The 18,331-nt window shown below is 37.6% G+C and overlaps 1 protein-coding gene across 7 annotated transcripts in view; it reads left to right on the top strand.

The window, feature by feature from the left end:
- TMEM67 (transmembrane protein 67) overlaps positions 1 to 18,331 on the top strand; it is a 45,982-nt gene that overhangs the window by 10,361 nt on the left and 17,290 nt on the right. For 3 of the 7 annotated variants that reach the window (XR_009497076.1, XM_025001457.2, XM_059893153.1), the window contains exons 7-20: positions 328 to 390; positions 1,917 to 2,071; positions 2,186 to 2,294; positions 3,420 to 3,509; positions 4,256 to 4,321; positions 6,135 to 6,291; positions 7,244 to 7,367; positions 9,080 to 9,185; positions 11,899 to 11,955; positions 13,513 to 13,611; positions 15,517 to 15,615; positions 15,848 to 15,934; positions 17,145 to 17,244; positions 17,338 to 17,477. Coding sequence is in view for 6 of the 7 variants with exons in the window: in XM_025001457.2 (XP_024857225.1) it covers positions 328 to 390; positions 1,917 to 2,071; positions 2,186 to 2,294; positions 3,420 to 3,509; positions 4,256 to 4,321; positions 6,135 to 6,291; positions 7,244 to 7,367; positions 9,080 to 9,185; positions 11,899 to 11,955; positions 13,513 to 13,611; positions 15,517 to 15,615; positions 15,848 to 15,934; positions 17,145 to 17,244; positions 17,338 to 17,477 (1,452 nt within the window). In the remaining variant the exon portion in view is untranslated. The remainder of the gene's footprint in view (positions 1 to 327; positions 391 to 1,916; positions 2,072 to 2,185; positions 2,295 to 3,419; positions 3,510 to 4,255; positions 4,322 to 6,134; positions 6,292 to 7,243; positions 7,368 to 9,079; positions 9,186 to 11,898; positions 11,956 to 13,512; positions 13,612 to 15,516; positions 15,616 to 15,847; positions 15,935 to 17,144; positions 17,245 to 17,337; positions 17,478 to 18,331) is intronic. The other 4 variants (XM_059893154.1, NM_001205299.1, XM_059893155.1 and 1 more) reach the window with 3 other exon arrangements.

The following is an 18,331-nucleotide window of genomic DNA, read 5'->3' as shown; positions in this document are numbered from 1 at the left end:
AATTTTTCTTTTATTCTTTTGTACTTTGATTTTCATTTTAGTGAAATGGGCATAATAGTTGTTATTATTATTATTATAAACATACTTTATTTCCTTGTATCTTTTGTCTGAGCGATGTGATTTTGTAATTCAGTCCTACTTGTAATTACTGATATTGGTTGGAATTAATTCTTTTATTCTTATTAGAGTCTATTTTTCTGATAACGCTGGGAAAGTAATATTAGTTACTTCCCACTCAGCAGTGTGCACAGTAATGTCTTCCTAAGTGTGTAGGGTTAAGGAATTTCTATTTAAACGTAAAACTAAAATTCATCTTTTTGTTTATAGGGCATATCTTTCACTTCAGAATGGTTTGCAAAGTATTTGCAGTCATCAGCAGCTGCTTGTTGGGTATGTTTGAATTTCTAGAAAGTAGTTTTTATTTCATTTCAAAGAAACTGTGGTACCATTTTTTTTCCCCCCAGTTAGTAAAACTTTTCTAAGTAGATATATCTCCTTGGTCATATTCTATTAAAACCCTTTCTAAGTGGACTGAAAGAGACTAATAAAGAATATGTTATTCATTTCACACTTATTACTCATAAATTAAATATGTCCAAACTTACTAAGCTGAAATTGAATGTTAGGGGAAACTGATTCGTACTATCATTTAGTAAATGTTTGTTGATGACTTACTGTATGCCATGCCCTGTTCTGAAACCTTTTAAGTTATCTATTTTAGGAAAAGACAGAGAAAAATCCTGTGTGGAATTGTAAGTAATTGTCAGGTGATGCCAAGTGCTATAAAGACAAACAAATCGGGATAAAGAACATAGAGAGTAGAAGGTGGTCCTAACTTATGGAGGGTGGTCAGGACAGGCATCTCTGAGAGTATGATATTTGAGCAAAGACTTGGAAGTGGAAGTGAGCCATGAAAATACCTAGGGGAAGAGAATTCTAAGCAGAGACCACAGCAAGTGCAGAGGTCCCAAAGCAGGGGCTCTCTGGCATGTTCATGCTAAAGAAACAGGAGGGAGACCTAAGTGGCCAGAGCAGTGAGCAGGGAAGGTGGAGAAATGAGTTGAAGGATGAAGGGAGTGACTATGAGACCTAGAGTTTCCTGGAAGGGATGTAGAGGATTTTGTGCAAAGGTAGACAGTGGTTGGCCTCAGGTTTTGAAAAAGATCATTCTAACATGGAAAGTAGGCTTTGTTAGGGCAAAGACAAGCAGGGGGACCAATTAGGAGGTTATTAGAGTAATCCAAGTGAGAGAAAATGGACCTTTGGACAAGGGTGGTTCCATGGAAATGAAAGAAGTGTTAAGCTTCTGGATATATACGTTTAAAATTGAGCCAACAAGATTTAGTCATGAGTTGAATATGAGAAGGGAGAGAAAGATTACTGTGATGATGTTTTATTTGAATAACTGTAAAAATGAAGTGGTCTTTTCCTTAAAGAGAAAATTGAGAAAGAAGTTTGAGGGTCAAACTCAACAGATTTTGTTGTTCATAAAACAAATTACTTAAAATAGATTAGATTTATATGCAATAGATATAAAATAGATAAAATAAAAATAGCTTAGATTTCTATTCTAATATTAGGATCCGATTATTCTTTCAAATATAATTATTTCATGTATTAGTTTTTTTAAATGTCACGCTGTAAGTTTTTAGTTGGTTCTTCTTCGTTCAGTTGCTTGTCTTTATATTTTCACCTAAAATTTCAGGTAAAACTTATAAATTATTAACCTGCCATATGGAAAGTTCTTTTCTACTTTAATTAAAGGAAAAGTATTAAAAGCAAAAGAATATCCAAAAAAAGAATTTGCAGAATTCAAATTCTAAGCATAATTAAATTAAAACTAAGCATAATTTTTGTATCAACTTTTGTTTAGGATATTAAAGCCCATATATTTCTTTGTCATTGTTTTCCTGTAGGTGTATGGCAATCTAACATCTTGCCAAGCTCTCGGAAATATGTGTGTAATGAACATGAACTATTATGACTCCTCTACTTTTGATGCATGTGGATTGTTTCAGTTTATCTTTGAAAATACTGCTGCACTGGGCACTGTTCATTCTGTCTCCTTTTGGTAAGGTTATTCTAACTGATGAACTGTCACTGTGACCGAATTCAGTGCAGTTACTTTCACAAATATGTACTAAGACCATTCCCCCATTATTAAAACAATTGTGATTGTTTATAGGAGACAGAATCTTCCATGGCTGTTCTATGGAGACCAGCTAGGATTAGCACCTCAAATACTTAGTACTACACCTCTTCCTACAAATTTCAGTTTTAAAGGGGAAAACCAGGTACAAATCTCTATATTATTGAAGGTTAACTACATTTTGATTTATAATTTTGAAAGATAACAAGAATATTACTAGACATAATTCTTGATAGATTTAAAAAATTTTAGTGACTAAACTAAATCTAACAATATAGAGTTTAGTTTTCTTACTTGAGTTGTGTGGATACCTCTGGATTTTGTGTTACGGCAGCAAGAAGTACTTGTGGGTTGGGAAGGGTTTCATCACCAAACACAAAGCCTCCTCTGTCCTATATCTCCACATTTTTCATAACGGCTGCCAAAGATTGAGTGGGATTCTATGTGTTTCCTCAGCATGTCACAGGTCCAAATTCTTACCTTCATTTTTTTGACCTTCTAGAATGAAAGAATGGGAGAAGGCAATGGCACCCCACTCCAGTACTGTTGCCCAGAAAATCCCATGGATGGAGAAGCCTGGTAGGCTGCAGTCCATGGGGTCGCTAAGAGTCAGGCACGACTGAGCGACTTCACTTTCACTTTCCACTTTCATGCTTTGGAGAAGGAAATGGCGGCCCACTCCAGTGTTCTTGCCTGGAGAGTCCCATGGACGGAGAAGCCTGGTAGGCTGCAGTCCATGGGATCGCACAGAGTCGGACACGACTGAAGTGACTTAGCTGGAGCAGAATGAAAGAATAGATTATTTCCTCCTCTATTCATCCTCCATTCACACACACACACACTCATTTAACAGGTTTGAAAAGAAGTTATCTGTCACTACCTCTCAATTCTGAAGTAATAGTTTTTGTGCAAAAACCCAGTCCATTTATATTAAGTGTGTTTAATCAGAGAGATACACTGATTAATTTTTCCTCAAAGTAATGATTGATGAATTCAATATTTGGTCTCTAGAAAAAGAAAAGATCATTTGGCAATGAAAAAATTTGTATAGACTATTTTTTTTTTTATCTGTACCAGCAGAGCTTTTATTTTATTTTATTTTTTTTATTCTTTTTTTTTTCTTTTAATTTTTATTTTTAAACTTTACATAATTGTATAGACTATTATATATACTCTGAAAGTCTGAACTCTCTAAGTTTTTATAGACCATTATATATATTCATAGACTTTCAGAGTATGTGACATTATTTTATTCTTGTTTTTCTTTAAGCAGAGTACAAAACTGAAGTTTGTTGCTGCTTCCTATGATGTGAGAGGAAATTTTCTCAAGTGGCAAACTTTAGAAGGAGGGATTTTACAGGTGAGTATGATTCTAGAGAGAATTTACTATACTCTAGAATACTATGCTATGCTAAGTCACTTCAGTCGTGTCCGATTCTGTGTGACACCATAGACGGCAGCCCACCAGGCTCCCCCATCCCTGGGATTCTCCAGGCAAGAACACTGAAGTGGGTTGCCATTTCTTTCTCCAATGCATGAAAGTGAAAAGTGAAAGTGAAGTCGCTCAGTCGTGTCCGACTCTTAGTGACCTCATGGACTGTAGCCTACCAGGCTCCTCCGTCCATGGGATTTTCCAGGCAAGAGTACTGGAGTGGGTGCCATTGCCTTCTCCATATATAGTATATAGTATACAATATATATACTATATATAATATATACACAATATATATACAATGTATTTACTATATACAATATGTATACTATAGAGTATATAGTAGACAATACTCTAGAGAGTATGAATCTAGAGAGAATCCCTAACATGTCTTATTTTTGACTGTGGCAAAGATGAGGAAAAAACTAGATTATTGCTTGAATAGAGCATCAGTTTGCTTGCTAGAGTTGATTTTTCTTGTTTTGTTTTAAATTGGAATTTCTTAAAAGTACTTTAAGTTATAACAGAGATGCTCTCTTAACTTTTCACTCCCTTGATAACATTAAATAAGTATTATATAAAGTATATATCCATGTTAAGTCTTGAGAACCCTTGACTATAAGCAAAGAAAAGATTCGTGAGAGCTATTTATCAGTTGTGTTCTTTTGCTGTAGCTTTGTCCAGACACAGAGACGAGACTAAATGCTGCTTATTCCTTTGGAACAACTTATCAACAAAGTGTAAGTTGGAACTATTTTAGGCAGTCTACATTTTGGCTTCATTTTTCACATCAGCAATAATTGAAATAATTATTAAATTTTTGAAATTAGTAATTTTTTGCAAAAAGAAAGCGAAAGTGAAGTCGATCAGTCATTTCTGACTCTTTGCAACCCCATGGACTGTAGCCCACCAGGCTCCTCCATGCATGGAATTTTCTAGGCAAGAGTACTAGAGTGGGTTGCCATTTCCTTCTCCAGGGGATCTTCCTGACCCAAGGATCGAACCTGGGACTCCTGCATTGTGGGCTAATGAATAATTTATGAATGATTTTTATTAATAAAATCAGCATGAAAACAGTACCTTGTCGTCCATAGAGTCTTAAACATCATAATTGTGTATTTGCTTCTGGCATATAGGTCTTAAAAATAATCTCTACTTTTGAGCATTTTAGAATGAAGTAGAAGTACTTCATTTTTAATAAACAATAAAGTGTTATCACTGCCTCCTCCCTCCTCCCTCCAGTAGCAAAATGCTTCCTTTTCTCTCCATGCTTGTCTCCCTCCCTCCCTGACCTTCCTTCCTTTGGTAATGCATTTTAAAACTACAGTATGGGACAAAGCAATATTATGAGCTGTTAAACATTTGAAAGACCTTCAATAGTCTACAAAAATACTTCTTGATAAAATGCATGTACACACACCACAGAACAAAACTGTGATTCCAGCTTTGTTAAAACAACAAAAAGCACCATTGGGGAAAACAGATGAGAAAAAGAAACATTTTTAACAGTGGTTATCTCTGGATGGTGGGATTACAGATTATTTTCTTTCTTTTCTACATTTTCCAGATTTTCTATCATGAACTTAAATTTGCTTTTGTTATCAGAAATGACTTGTGTTACTTTAAAAAACTGTTGTGTATCTACTTTGGGCCAGATAAATCCCACTGCTCTGTCCTCAGCATTTTATCATTTTTATCTCATCTGATCCATGAAATAGCTTTGTAAAATACACACTCGTGTTTTGTGGATGAGGAAATGTTGCTCAGTAATATTAGGTAATTTGTTCAAATTCTTTCATCAAGTAAATGTTCTGTTAGGCTTGAAAACCGTGGTTTTTCCATCAAACCCAGTTGCCTCTCAGGGAGTTCACAGCCTAGTAGAGAAAACAGCTATATAGACAAAGAATTGAAAAGAATGTGATGTGTTGGTCTAAAGATATGAACAAGGAACCGTGTTGGTTCAAAGAAGGGTCCTTAACAGTTCCTAGGGAAGTTCAGAAAGGCTTTACACGGTGCGTGACACTTGAGCCTGCAGAATGAATATGAGTTTACAGGGAGCACAGGGGGGAAGGGAATACCAGGCAGGAACACCATTTGCAGTGTCAGAGAGATGTAGAATAGCATAGCATATTTAGAGACTATAAGTAGCTTAGTGTGACTGAACCAGAGACAAAGAGGAAGCAGTGGGAGATAAACCTGGCACTATTAAGGGGAGTCAAATCATAAACAGTGTTTACCAGGAGAAAGAATTGGGACCTCACCCCACAGGATAGGAGTTTTTAAACCTTTTTATTGCTGTACAGTTACAGTTGAGAATGAATGTATAGCCTCTCCAGCTGGGTTGTTGGACAAGATTCAGGTGGTTCTTTACTGTTATTTTGGCCCTTATAAAAGAATCATACATAGTATTCATGTTTTAAAAGACGTATGAAAATATGTATAAACACCATAATTGGAAGATACTTTGTTTTACAATTACAAGTCTTTTAAAGATAATAAATATGCTTTCTAACTTTCAATTTGGGTACTTTTATTTTTAATTTTATTTTTCAGTGTGAGATTCCTGTCCCTAAGATCTTAACTGACTTTCCCACTCCTACGTTTTATGATGTGTACCTTGAATATACTGATGAGAATCAGCACCAATATATTTGGGCTGTGCCTGTGTTAAACTTAAATCTTCAGCACAAGAAAATGTTTGTGAACAAAGGTAAGGCATCCATACACACCACTCTTTCTCTGAGCTGAAATCAATAAATAAGTCAACCAACATAGCTTAATAAGCCACAGATTATAAGAAAAGTCATGGATTCACTATGATGGTAAGCTTGTTTGTTTTTTAAAATATTTATCTATTTAGCTGCGCCAGGCCTTAGTTGCAGCATGTGGGGTCTAAGTTCCGTGACCTCGGATCGAACCTGGGCCCCCTGTCTTGCCTTAGCCACTGGACCACCAGGGAAGTCCCTGATTGTAAGGTTTTATATAGCACGCCCCACGGTAAACTGTAAGGGTGTTGGTGTATTTACTCAGTGTGCTTAGTCACTCAGTCGTATCCAACTGTTGGCGATGCCACGGACTGTAGCCCGCCAGGCTCCTCTCACCATGGGATTCTCCAAGCAAGAATACTGGAGTGGGTTGCCCTTCCCTTCTGCAGGGGATCTTCCTGACCCAGGGATCAAATTTGTGTCTCCTGCATTGCAGGCAGAGTCTTGACTGTCTAAACCACCAAGGAAGCCTTATTTACTAAACATATCAGGCTTTTTATTAAGAAATTTTATCATTCCTGAAAGTTTATCCTAGAAAAACAGTAGAACTATAAAATAAGGGCTTCTTCAAACCATCCTTGAGCTGCTCTTTGGACAAATTAGTTTCTTTTGTTGTTTCTCATTTTATGAAATCCTGTTTATTCAGGTAATTTGCAGGGAAAATCCTTCCAAACTGATGAAAAGTCCAGACAGTCAGAAAACATCAAGTGCAGCTGGGGAAGGCTATTACTAGGAATTTCTCACAGCAGGAGTTGTTTTTGCAACCATCTTATTAAAACAAAGTGTACTAATTTTATGTTTTAAATTTGTCCAGTAATCTTCACTTTGAGTGCCATCTTGAACAAATGAAAGTATTTTTTAAACCCATCTTTTTTTTTTTTTTTTTATTGATAAAAGACAGTAGTTCTGGCAAGTGGCTTCTGACTCGGCGCATTTTCTTAGTGGATACACTAAGTGGACGGGAAAATGACTTAGGAAGCCAGCCAAGATTAATTAGAGTCGCCACCCAAATATCACTGAGGTAAACAAATGTCTAATTTACTGAATGAGGCTTGGAGTATATGGAAAAATGTCATAGTGAAAGTGTTGACCTGTAATTGTCAGATGAAAACAGTAAGAACACCTGAACTGGAATGATACATAATGTATTCTTAGATGTCTGTGTAGATTGGGATAGACCAGCCCTGGGATTTCTTTGGAAGGAATGATGCTAAAGCTGAAACTCCAGTACTTTGGCCACCTCATGTGAAGAGTTGACTCATTGGAAAAGACTGATGCTGGGAGGGATTGGGGGCGGGAGGAGAAGGGGACGACAGAGGATGAGATGGCTGGATGGCATCACTGACTCGATGGACGTGAGTCTGAGTGAACTCCAGGAGTTGGTGATGGACAGGGAGGCCTGGCGTGCTGCGATTCATGGGGTCGCAAAGAGTCAGACACGACTGAGCGACTGATCTGATCTGATCTGAATAGAGGAGATAATTACTTCAGAAGGGCTTCAAGAGTTTGCCAAAATCCATATCCTAAGCCCCACTCTAGACTTGCCAAGTTAGAATGAGTTGAGAGGTGGGGAGCAGTGAAGATCCACGGGCCGACGCGGGTGTGTTAGAGCGCGTCAGATCTTTGCAGCAGGTGGGCCTCCTATGGCTCCATCTCCTTTAGCACCCACTGCTCTAGGTTGGCCCTCGTTAGTTATCAACACCTCGCTCTTCCTCGGATACTTGGATGATGGCCCTGCCTTAGGGTAGTGCCATGCAGCCCTTCTCCGCTGTGAGGTTCCTATCTCTAACCTTATGTGGCTTTTCCACTTCAGTGTCTTATGATGTGCACCTTGAATACACTGATGAAACCCACACCATCATCTTTATGGTGTTTCAACATACATTACTTTTTCATTGTTTTTTCATTTTGATTTTCACAACAATCTTTCACGAAGTAGGCAGTACAGAAGCTTTGTCCTATCTATACCCTTCTGAAATCTACCTGTGCTGTTTTTAGCATTTCCTCAATCTTCCAGTGTAGATTCCTCAGTGAAAATGAAGTTGAAACTAGTCAGGTCTGACTTCATACTGATGAAACCATGTTGGCCGCTGGTACTGGCATTTTCATTTCCGAGTTTACAGACGGTATGTTACTAATGCATTGAATTCAGCAAAATGTACCCTATTATGTGCCATAAATAGTACCAGATATGACGTGTTATCTTTAAGAATTCATCTTTTTTTAATATTTATTTTTATTTTATTTATTTATTTGGCTGTGCCGGATCTTAGTTGTGGCACGTGGAATCATTAGTTGCGGCATGTGGGATCTAGTTCGGTGATGGGATTGAACCTGGCCCCTGCGTCGGGTGTGTGGAATCTTAGCCACTGGACCACCAGGGAAGTCACCAAGAATTCATCTTTTTTTCAAAATCAGGATATTATCTGCCTTTCTCTAGGCAGTACTTTAAGTCCTCAAAAGTGGTACACAGTACTTCATTGATTTTATTTGTAAGCTTTGTAGGACCTAGATCAAGAAGCGTTTTTTGAGGGTGTATTTTAATATAAAGTTTTGACCACTTCAGATATCCTGTGTTAGTACCATTAGTTTATGTTTAACCTTCTCTAGTTTTTAATAACTGCTGGTTCTGAGATCATCAAGACTATTCACATCACATTCAGAAGAAACAGTAAGTTTATGTTTAAGGGCCTCAGTGTATTTTTAACTAAAAATGAATTTTCTTTTAAACAGCATCCACCTTGTACCCAACACAAAAAATGGAAACATTTACCCTCCCTTAATTACCATTGCCTACCATGACATTGATATCAAAGATCCCAGCAGCCAGTCTGTGAAGGTGAGTTCCTTCTTGGTCATTGCCTGTCTATGTGTTAGTGCAAAACTGAGAGAGTTTGCATTATGATCAAAAGACTATTAGTCCTTTTCAGAGTTTTAAATAAACATAGCACTTTATATAGTCAAGACAGTTATTTTTTACTAATGCTGGTAAGAGGTGAGTTCTTATGGATTCTGCATATAAAAAGGCAAGAATTAAGTTTGTCAGCGGATAGTGTCACCAGCCGCTGGGCCTCCCTGTTCTGGATGCCAGGACATGCTGAGCCATATGGCATCTCCTCTCGTTCTCTTTGGCCACCTTGCTTCTGTTAAGACTTTGTCTCCTTGCCTAACTAAACCAGGAACTCAAACCTTAAGAGGGCATGTGTGTTTCTCTTCTCACCAGTCTTGCCCACTTGATAGAGACATACTTAAACAGGCAGAAAGAGAATCTAATTTTTAGCTCTGTAACTAGTAGCACTAAAGTGAAATAGAGAATGCAGTTCGGACCTGCAACCAGTCTTCTGACTGTTTCCCAACTCAGTTAAACTTAACCCCAGAACCCGAGTCCTCCCCTGCCTGGAAGGGCCTGTGTGTGGAAGTGAGACCATGTACACACTGAAAGCAGGCTGTACCAAAGAAGGAGCCTGGCAAAGGCCATGCTCTGCCTCGCCAGGCGATTGAAGCGCCCCTGCCTGAGGAGGGGTAGAGAAGAGAGGATGGAGGTCGGGACCAGAGCTAACCGTTCTAGACTTCTTCCTCATCCCCTGTCTCCCCAGAAGCATGACAGTTGGAAGGTGAACACTCCTTACCTCCAAGACTCACTAAAGCTTTTAATTTCTACTGTTTTACTTTTCTGAATTTTAATATTCTAGTTCTTCAGCCAGTGTTTTTGGCCTCTCTGTTGAGCTTGTACTTCTACTCTGCTACTGTTGGATTCAGGCTTTCATAAAGCGAAAAGTAGGCACATGGTATGACTTTTCTCTGAAAGGTTTCCCATCCTCAGTTTTATTACCTGATTTGATATTGAAATTCGTTTCTATTGCCTGAATTTATATACAGTGTAATGAGAAGAGAAAATCCAGGAGCATGCTTAGTAACAACAAAAGACTGCCTTGTTTAAATTTTCCTGGAATGTCATTTTTGGGTAGTTAAGAGTGTATTTATCTTAATATAAAACACTTCTGGGTGTTTTCTTTAAATATTTTTCTTGTCAAAAATATATCTAAACTGTTTTGACAAATTGGAAAATAAGCAATAGGAAAAAAGTTGAGAGAATCATAACTCTCTTGTTATGAGGAAGCCCACCTCAATTGTTCTAATTATAGAATGCAGTTTTCATCATTTCTTAATTTCTCATGACAGCTATTGTAAAAGTTCTACATTCATTTTGAGCATCCAGCTGTATCTCTGCTCTCTTACCATCTCTGCAAATAACCTGTCTTCCTGTTTTTCTGAGCAGATCAAAACCATCCAATATGAATTGCCTCAGACTTCCTCTTTAATACTTCAGTATCTCTGTTTCATTATCTTTCTTGACTCCGGTTCCTATTTCTAAGAATGAAGAACCCTTCCCACTTTCTTAAGCAAATTTTCAACCCTTACTTGTTTAGGATATTTTCTTCTATTTAATTTTATATATTTTATTATAATATATTAATGTGTATTTTCTCCTGTTTCGCCCCCAACCTTTTATTCGGCCAGCTTCTCTGCTGGTTCCTTTCCCTTGCCTTTCAGATTGCCCTGTCTTAAAAACAAAGTAGCACAACCAAACCATAAAATCTTCTGTCAACTCTGCCAGCAATTCAGCTTGCTATCATGTGTCTTTCCTTGATTTCCCAACCATTTATTCTTTGATCATTTGCAGTTTGGGTCCTGCCATTTTGCTTCTTTGAAAACCTCTTTCATGAAGTCAGCAAGGTATTCCACATACACTGGCTTTATTTCTTTAACTTTACACTTATACAGTTGACCCTTGAACAACACAGATTTGAACTGCATGGTTCTGCTTATATGTGGACTTTTTTTTTTTTTTAATAACTAAATATGTACTGCAGCACTCCGCAAAGTTGGTCCAATTCATGGATGTGGAGGACCAACTCTAAAGTTCTATCTGAATTTTTGACTGCATCGTAATTGATGCCCCTAACCCCTATATTGTTCAAGGGTCAGTTGTACAACAGTTGACTCTACTCGTGACCTCCTCCTCCTTGCCCCTGTTCTGTGACCCTGGTAAGACTTAGGTGTCTTCCCTCTCCTATTCCTCATGCTACTGTTTCTCTTAATCCTTTATGATTCTTCTCTCTCCTGTCTCTGTATAATTGTGTCCCTAAGATTCTTGTTTACACCTTTGATTAATCTGCCTTCTTCCTATGTGATTGTTTAACCAGTTGCTGAACTCTTGATACACAAGATAGGTCACATGCCTCAGTTACAGAAACCTATCAGAAAATGAAATATGATTAATTTGACTTGAGTGCTGTTAATGAACCTAATCTACCTTCTAATGAAACCCTCTTTCTTTAATATATGTTCTAAATGGATATTTAAAGTAGTGTGGGTAATTCCCCAAAGTGTATTTATTTATGTATAAGTAAAGGTCAACTCTAGTAATACTGATAGTTTAAAAGTATGATATTTTTAGTAAAATGCAGCTGTGAATGTATTTTTATAGTAAAAATAGGTTTGTATCATATAACTTCAGTATGGCTAATTTGCTTTCTTTTAAACATCAGGTTTCTTTCTCAGTCACATACGAAATGGATCAAGGAGAAGCACATGTCCAGACAGATGTGAGTTTCTTTTAACCTGTCAAAATACTTACATTATATTTTTTAATTAAAACAAATTTTTTTTACATGTTCAGGAAAGTTGTTAAAATAAAGAGATTTGGCATATATCCCTCACCAAGTCTCCCTTACCATTAACATCTTACATAACTGTAGTTGTTGTTCCGTCAGTAGTCGTATCTCTTTGTGACCCCGTGGACGGCAGCACGCCAGGCTGCATACTGTAGTACAGTGGTCATAATCAGGAAATTAATGTTGATGTAGTCCTGTTAACTAATCTAGGCTTTCCTGGCGGCTCAGTGGTAAAGAACCCACCTGCCAATGCAGGTTCGATTCCTGGGTTGGGAAGATCCTTTGGAAAAGGTAATGACAACCCACTCTAGTATTCTTACCTGGGAAATCCCACGGACAGAGGAGCCTGGCGGGCTTCAGTCCATGGGGTCGCGAAGAGTTGGACGCTATTTAGTGACTAAACAATAGCAAATTAACTAATGTAAATGCTGTTTGGATTTTACAGATTTTTTTCACTATCCTTTTCTGTTTCAGAACCCAACCATCGTGTGTCTCCTTAGTCTCCTTAGGTCTGTGACAGGTCGTCAGTCATTCTTTGTCTCATGACTGACCCTAACACTGGTATTTTGTCCTTCAGTTGGTTTTATCTGGTATTTTCCCATGATTAAATGTAGTTTTAGCATACATACCGTGAAAGTGATGTTATACCCTTCTCAGTGAGTCATATCAGAAGATACTTGGTGTCAGTATATCTTATTAACGGACTTTCCAGGTGGCGCTAGTGGTAAAGACCCTCCTGCCAATGCAGGAGAGATAAGAGACCTGGGTTTGATCCCTGGGTCAGGAAGATCCCCTGGAAGAGGACAGGGCAACTCACTCCAGTATTCTTGCCTAGAGAATCCCATGGACAGAGAAGTCTGGTATGTTACGGTCCATAGGATTGCCAAGAGTCAGACACGACCGAAGCTACTTAGCACACACGTATCTTATTAACATTGATGTCAACTTTGATCGTTTGGCTAAGATGGTATCTGCAGAGTTCTCCATTGTATTTTTCCACTTATAATTAATAAGTATCTTGTGGGGAGATACTTGAGATTATGCAAATCTCTTGCTCCTTATTATTCCTTTGCCCTCTAATTTTAGCATCCATTGATAATTCTTGGCCAATAAACAATATTACTGTGATATTTGGTGGTGGTTGTGTTTTTCCATCATTTCTTCTATATTTATTAGAATTCTGTAAAAAGGAATTCTCCCTTTGTCCATGTGGATTTATTTATTCATTTATGATTAAATCAGTATGGGCTCATGAATATTTATTTATTCTAGTAATTTTAATTCATTACCTTCTATTTTCTTGCTCAAATTGTCCCAGATTTGTCCATTGGGAGTTTCTTCAGTTTGGCGCCCATGTCCTTTTAGTGTACCTTCTAATTTTTGAGCCTGTTTTTGAGTACTTTGTTACTTTTTATTTACAGTATCTTTGAACACTGATGAAATTGCATTATGAAATTACATAAATCCCCATTTTTTTTTTTACTTTAGATTGCTTTAGGTGTATTGGGTGGACTAGCTGTTTTATCATCTCTTTTGAAGACAGCAGGTTGGAAGAGACGTATTGGGAGTCCCATGATTGATTTACAGGTATAATCACAGGGCTTTTTAAAGTCTATTTTTCTCTTTTGACTATTTTATATCCTTCTAATAAGACACAGCTAGCGGATGAGTAAAAAGTTGCCTGAGCTGCTCTGGGTATATGACCAGGAGATACACATGAGTGGGAAATGTGCCCTTGTTTTCCCTCCAGTGCGCACCACGGCTGGGGCCAGTCTGCACCCTCCAGCAGTGGTCTTGTTTCCTCACATCCTCACCAGCACTTGCTGTTTTCCCACCCTTTCCCATTTTTTGCCAATCTGGTGGGATATGTCATTCTTGATTTAATTTCCATTTCTTTGATTACTCTTCATATACTTTATTAATCATTTGGGCTTCCCCTTCTGCGAACTTCTTATTTATACCACTTGCTCATTTTTCTACTGTTTCCAATTTTTCTTGTTTATTTAAACAAGTTTTTTATATTTTATTTTATTTTATTTTTTTTTGTATTTTCTAAATGTAAATCTTCTTTTGGTTTTTGACATTGAAGTTTCTTCTCCAAGGGTAAATCCATCTGTTATTTTATCTATATGTTACTTTGTTTAGTAGAAACTCTTGATTTTAATACTGTCAAATCTGAATAGGTTTTCATATTATGGTGTGTGCTTTTAGGATCTTGTTTAAGATATCCTCCCCTATGTCAAGATCAAAAAGATATTCTCCCATATTTTATTCTATTAACTTTATGGTTTCACTTCTCATTTAATTGTTTTTACATTTGTTCTTGTTTTTATTTTCATCTGTCTTTTATTGAGTGTTACTATAAGCCAGATACTTTTTTAACCTTGACACGTGTAATTCATTTAGTCCTCACAATAGCTCTATGAAGTTAGGTATCATGATCATTCCCATTTTATACTTGCTGAAATTGTAGAGATTAAATACATTTCCTATTCATTTAATTTTTACCATATCAAAGTAATAGGTGGTATTTCCATTTAGCTGATTAAGAACACGAGAAAGGCAACACAGTAAACTGGTTTGTCTCCAGAGCTAGTGTGCCTGGAAATCAGAGGAGGGGGCTTGATTTCCTGTTCGGGGAGTCAAGAAAGGCATCCAAAAGAAGTGAAGTTAATCTGGGTTATCTGTGCTGTATCTGAGTCTGAACAAACTCTTGGAGATAGTGAAGGACAGGGAAGCCTGGCATGCTGCAGTTCACGGGGTTGCAAAAAGTCAGACACAACGTAGCAGCTGAACAGCAGCAGCAGTCTTTGCATTCCACAAATAGTCACTGATGGCCTGCTGTCTGAGTGCCAGAGGCTCTATGAGGCGCTGGGGGATGTGATACTGGGCAAAGGGAGACATGGTCTCTGCCCTCAGAGCTCCAGAGAGTTTGCCAGAGAGAAGAAGAGAAGAATATCTGTTGAAATAATACTCATTTCATTCCCAAAACATTTGGGATTAATGTATGGAGTGGTTAATTATTGAACAAGTTGTTGGAACTGACAGATGAGGCTAAAATTTAATTTTGGCCTAGGTTGTAAAGGACCTTGTGGATCAGGAATTTACATTTTAATGAGGCATCACTGTACATTTTTAAGAAAGAGAGTGACACGGTCCAATTTACATTTTAGAAAGCCAATTCTGATGGTAGTATGGAGGGTACGTTGGGGAGAAGGACTCCAAACTTGAAGAAAATTAGAAAGCGGTTCTAAAGTTCTTAGTTGGTGAAAGATGAGAAGGGTTGAATAAGATAGAAGTTATTGGAAATGGATCAAAAGGTATCTAGGAAGTGGCTGCAGTCAGTCCTTCTGACTGATCCATGGATACATGAAATAAGACTTCAAGCTTGAGAAACCGGGTTGATAATAATGTTATTAATAATAATATGTTATTAAAGTAGTATAAATGGATTGAGTCTATAACAGCTCTGATTCTCTTTTTAAATTGCAGACAGTTGCGAAATTCTTGGTTTACTATGCTGGTGATCTGGCCAATGTTTTCTTTATCATCACTGTAGGAACAGGTCTTTACTGGCTTATTTTCTTTAAAGTAAGTGATTTTCTGCATTTTACCTTAGTGCCACAACCTGAATAACTTGTAAGCTCTCTTTATGAAGCAACTGTTTTTACTTGAGGGGGTTTCTAATCAAGAGTATTTGGGCAAGTGCTAAACTCCCCATTCCCTGAGCGTGTGGTGTTTATTCTATGCTTTCTTTGGGTTATAACTTGGGCCTCGTAAAAACTGTGTGCGGTCACACTCAGCAGTGTCATTTTCATCCCAGGCACAGAAGTCTGTCTCTGTTTTGCTGCCAGTGCCAGCTCAAGAAAAACGTTTTGTTACTTATGTGGGATGTGGTTTTGCTCTGAAGGTAAGTTTCAGAGCACAGGTTACTGAATTTTAAATGTCTGCTTAAAAAAAAAAAGTCTGCTAATAAGCATGTAAGTCTTCAGAGTTAAAATGCTTTCAAAATCTTTGGTGTAAAATTTAGTTTAATTTTAGAAGAAAGTATGAATTGTTCTATTTTACTAGGAAGTCTGCATTTATTTATAATAGGTATCTCATTCTGAAGATCTGCCTTAAGTAATTGTTTATTATTTAATGTAGACTGTTAATCAAGAGTGAATGGTACCACGCTGGCTAAGCGCTGAACTCTTAGCATTGGTTCTCTGCCTCCACGTTCCTTTCCTCCTCTTCCCATGGGAGCCCCCCTCCCTGCTTCACTGTTCTTTCAGGGGATGTGATGTTCTTCACGTGCCTCTGCCGTACATCTCATCCAGTTGTGTTGTGATTATTAAGTGACTATTTTCCCACTGACCTGTGAGCCTCAGGAAGAGAGGAATCATCCCATACTTAGATTTTTAACTTTGTTTGATCGATAATGCACCTTCTCGGAAGAAGCCTCAGTTTAAACATACTCTGTAAATGAAAAGGATATTTTTTCCATCAGAAATCTTAGTAGAAATAGAGAAAAAGGCAGTAAGAGCATCCTAAAACTTTCATTAGGACAAACAAATTACAGTTGGAGATACCTTTCCTTATAAAGAAGTTAAAGGCTTTTGGAAACCTTGGGAAAGAGAGTCATTTATGCAAGATCCCTGCATGAGGAGGGAGGTAGTATGTCTACTTTCATATTCCTATTTCTAAGAAAGACAGAAGAAGGAAAGGTGAAATTAATATGTCTGTAAAAAGTCTGTGAATTTGGTGACTGTTATGTGATGAGTTTCTGGTGAGCCCCTGATGGTATGACGACTTTGTCACTTGTGAAACTTAGAGTGAAAATGTTAGTCGCTCTGACTCTTTGTGACCCCATGAACCGTAGCCTGCCAGGCTCCTCTGTCCATGGGATTCTCTGCAGGAATACTGGAGTGGGTTGCCATTCCCTTCTCCAGGGGATCTTCCTGACCCAGGGGTTGACCCTGAGTCTCCCCCATTGCAGGCAGATTGTTTACCATTTGAGCCATCAGGGAAGCCCCATATATCTTCTTGTGATTGCAGATGTTTGGTTCTTAAAGAATCAGTGTTGGTTTCATGAGCAGACTTCATGCCAGTACTTTAAGGTGTTTTTTTGTCATTCTCAGGCTCTACAATTTTTGCATAAGCTCATCTCCCAGATTACCATAGACATATTCTTTATCGATTGGGAGCGGCCTAAAGGAAAGGTTCTTAAAGCTGTTGAAGGTAATGAAAGTAACCATTTGTACCAAGTTTCTTTTGCCACCATTGTAAAGCAGAGAAGGTGAAACGTTTTACTCGTTTTATCTTCCCAACCAGGTGAGGGTGGTGTTCGGAGTGCTACTGTTCCTGTAAGCATATGGAGAACTTATTTTGTGGCAAATGAATGGAACGAAATTCAGACTGTGAGAAAAATTAACCCACTCTTTCAAGTACTTACTGTCCTCTTCCTTTTGGAGGTATAAACTATTTGATATAATTATATGCAACTTATGGGTACCTCATAAATGTTAATTTAATGTAATTCCAGCTAAGTTTTCCTATCAGTGAGTTTTCTAAAGTTTAAAATATTATTATCGAGCCTTTAAAACATACACATAACATGAAATTTATCATTTTAAGTATACAGTTCAGTACTGTTAAGTACACTCGTATTGTCGTACAGTCCATCTCTAGAACTCTTCATCTTGCAAAACTAAAACTCTGTACTTGTCTTTTCCCCTCTCCCCAGACCTGGAACCACCATTCTTTCTGTCCTTGAACACCTACTAAGGACCATGTCCTGTGTTAGGATTTGGGGCTACAGCCTAACAACACACACTGAATGGGTACATGCTTATGATCCCTTTACAGTTACTTGATGGACCTGGGTAGAATTATCAAAGGAAGTATTCAGAACTGAATATGAGACTGAAATATGGAAACTGTATAAGTAACAGGTTTTCTCTAGAACTAACTGCTTAAGTAAGGTTTGATATAAATTTTGTTGGACTTTTTTGTTTGTCTGCCTTCCTTTTTCCTTCTTTCTTGCTTTTCTCCTTCCTTCCATTTTCTGAACCTAGAAGAACGTGTGTGTCTCTGGGACATAAGAACACTATCTCAAAAACTTACTTATAGTCCAGTTTCTTAAAGCTTAAAAGGGATTGTGTGAGAAAGTCATTTTATAATCAACTAAGTTTGGAAAATACTGGATTCCATAAAATCATGTAACTTCCTTTACCATAAAACTTTCCAGAGCCTTTAATCTATGAGAGTAGAAGGCATAGAGGTGAGTATAACATGATATCTTCCTCAAAAGGCATTTTGGAAAATA

This window comes from Bos taurus, chromosome 14 (genome assembly GCF_002263795.3).
Source record: "Bos taurus isolate L1 Dominette 01449 registration number 42190680 breed Hereford chromosome 14, ARS-UCD2.0, whole genome shotgun sequence".
In the NCBI taxonomy this organism is placed as follows: domain Eukaryota; kingdom Metazoa; phylum Chordata; class Mammalia; order Artiodactyla; family Bovidae; genus Bos; species Bos taurus.
Note: the sequence above shows the minus strand (reverse complement) of the source record. Positions and strands in the feature narration are given on the sequence as shown.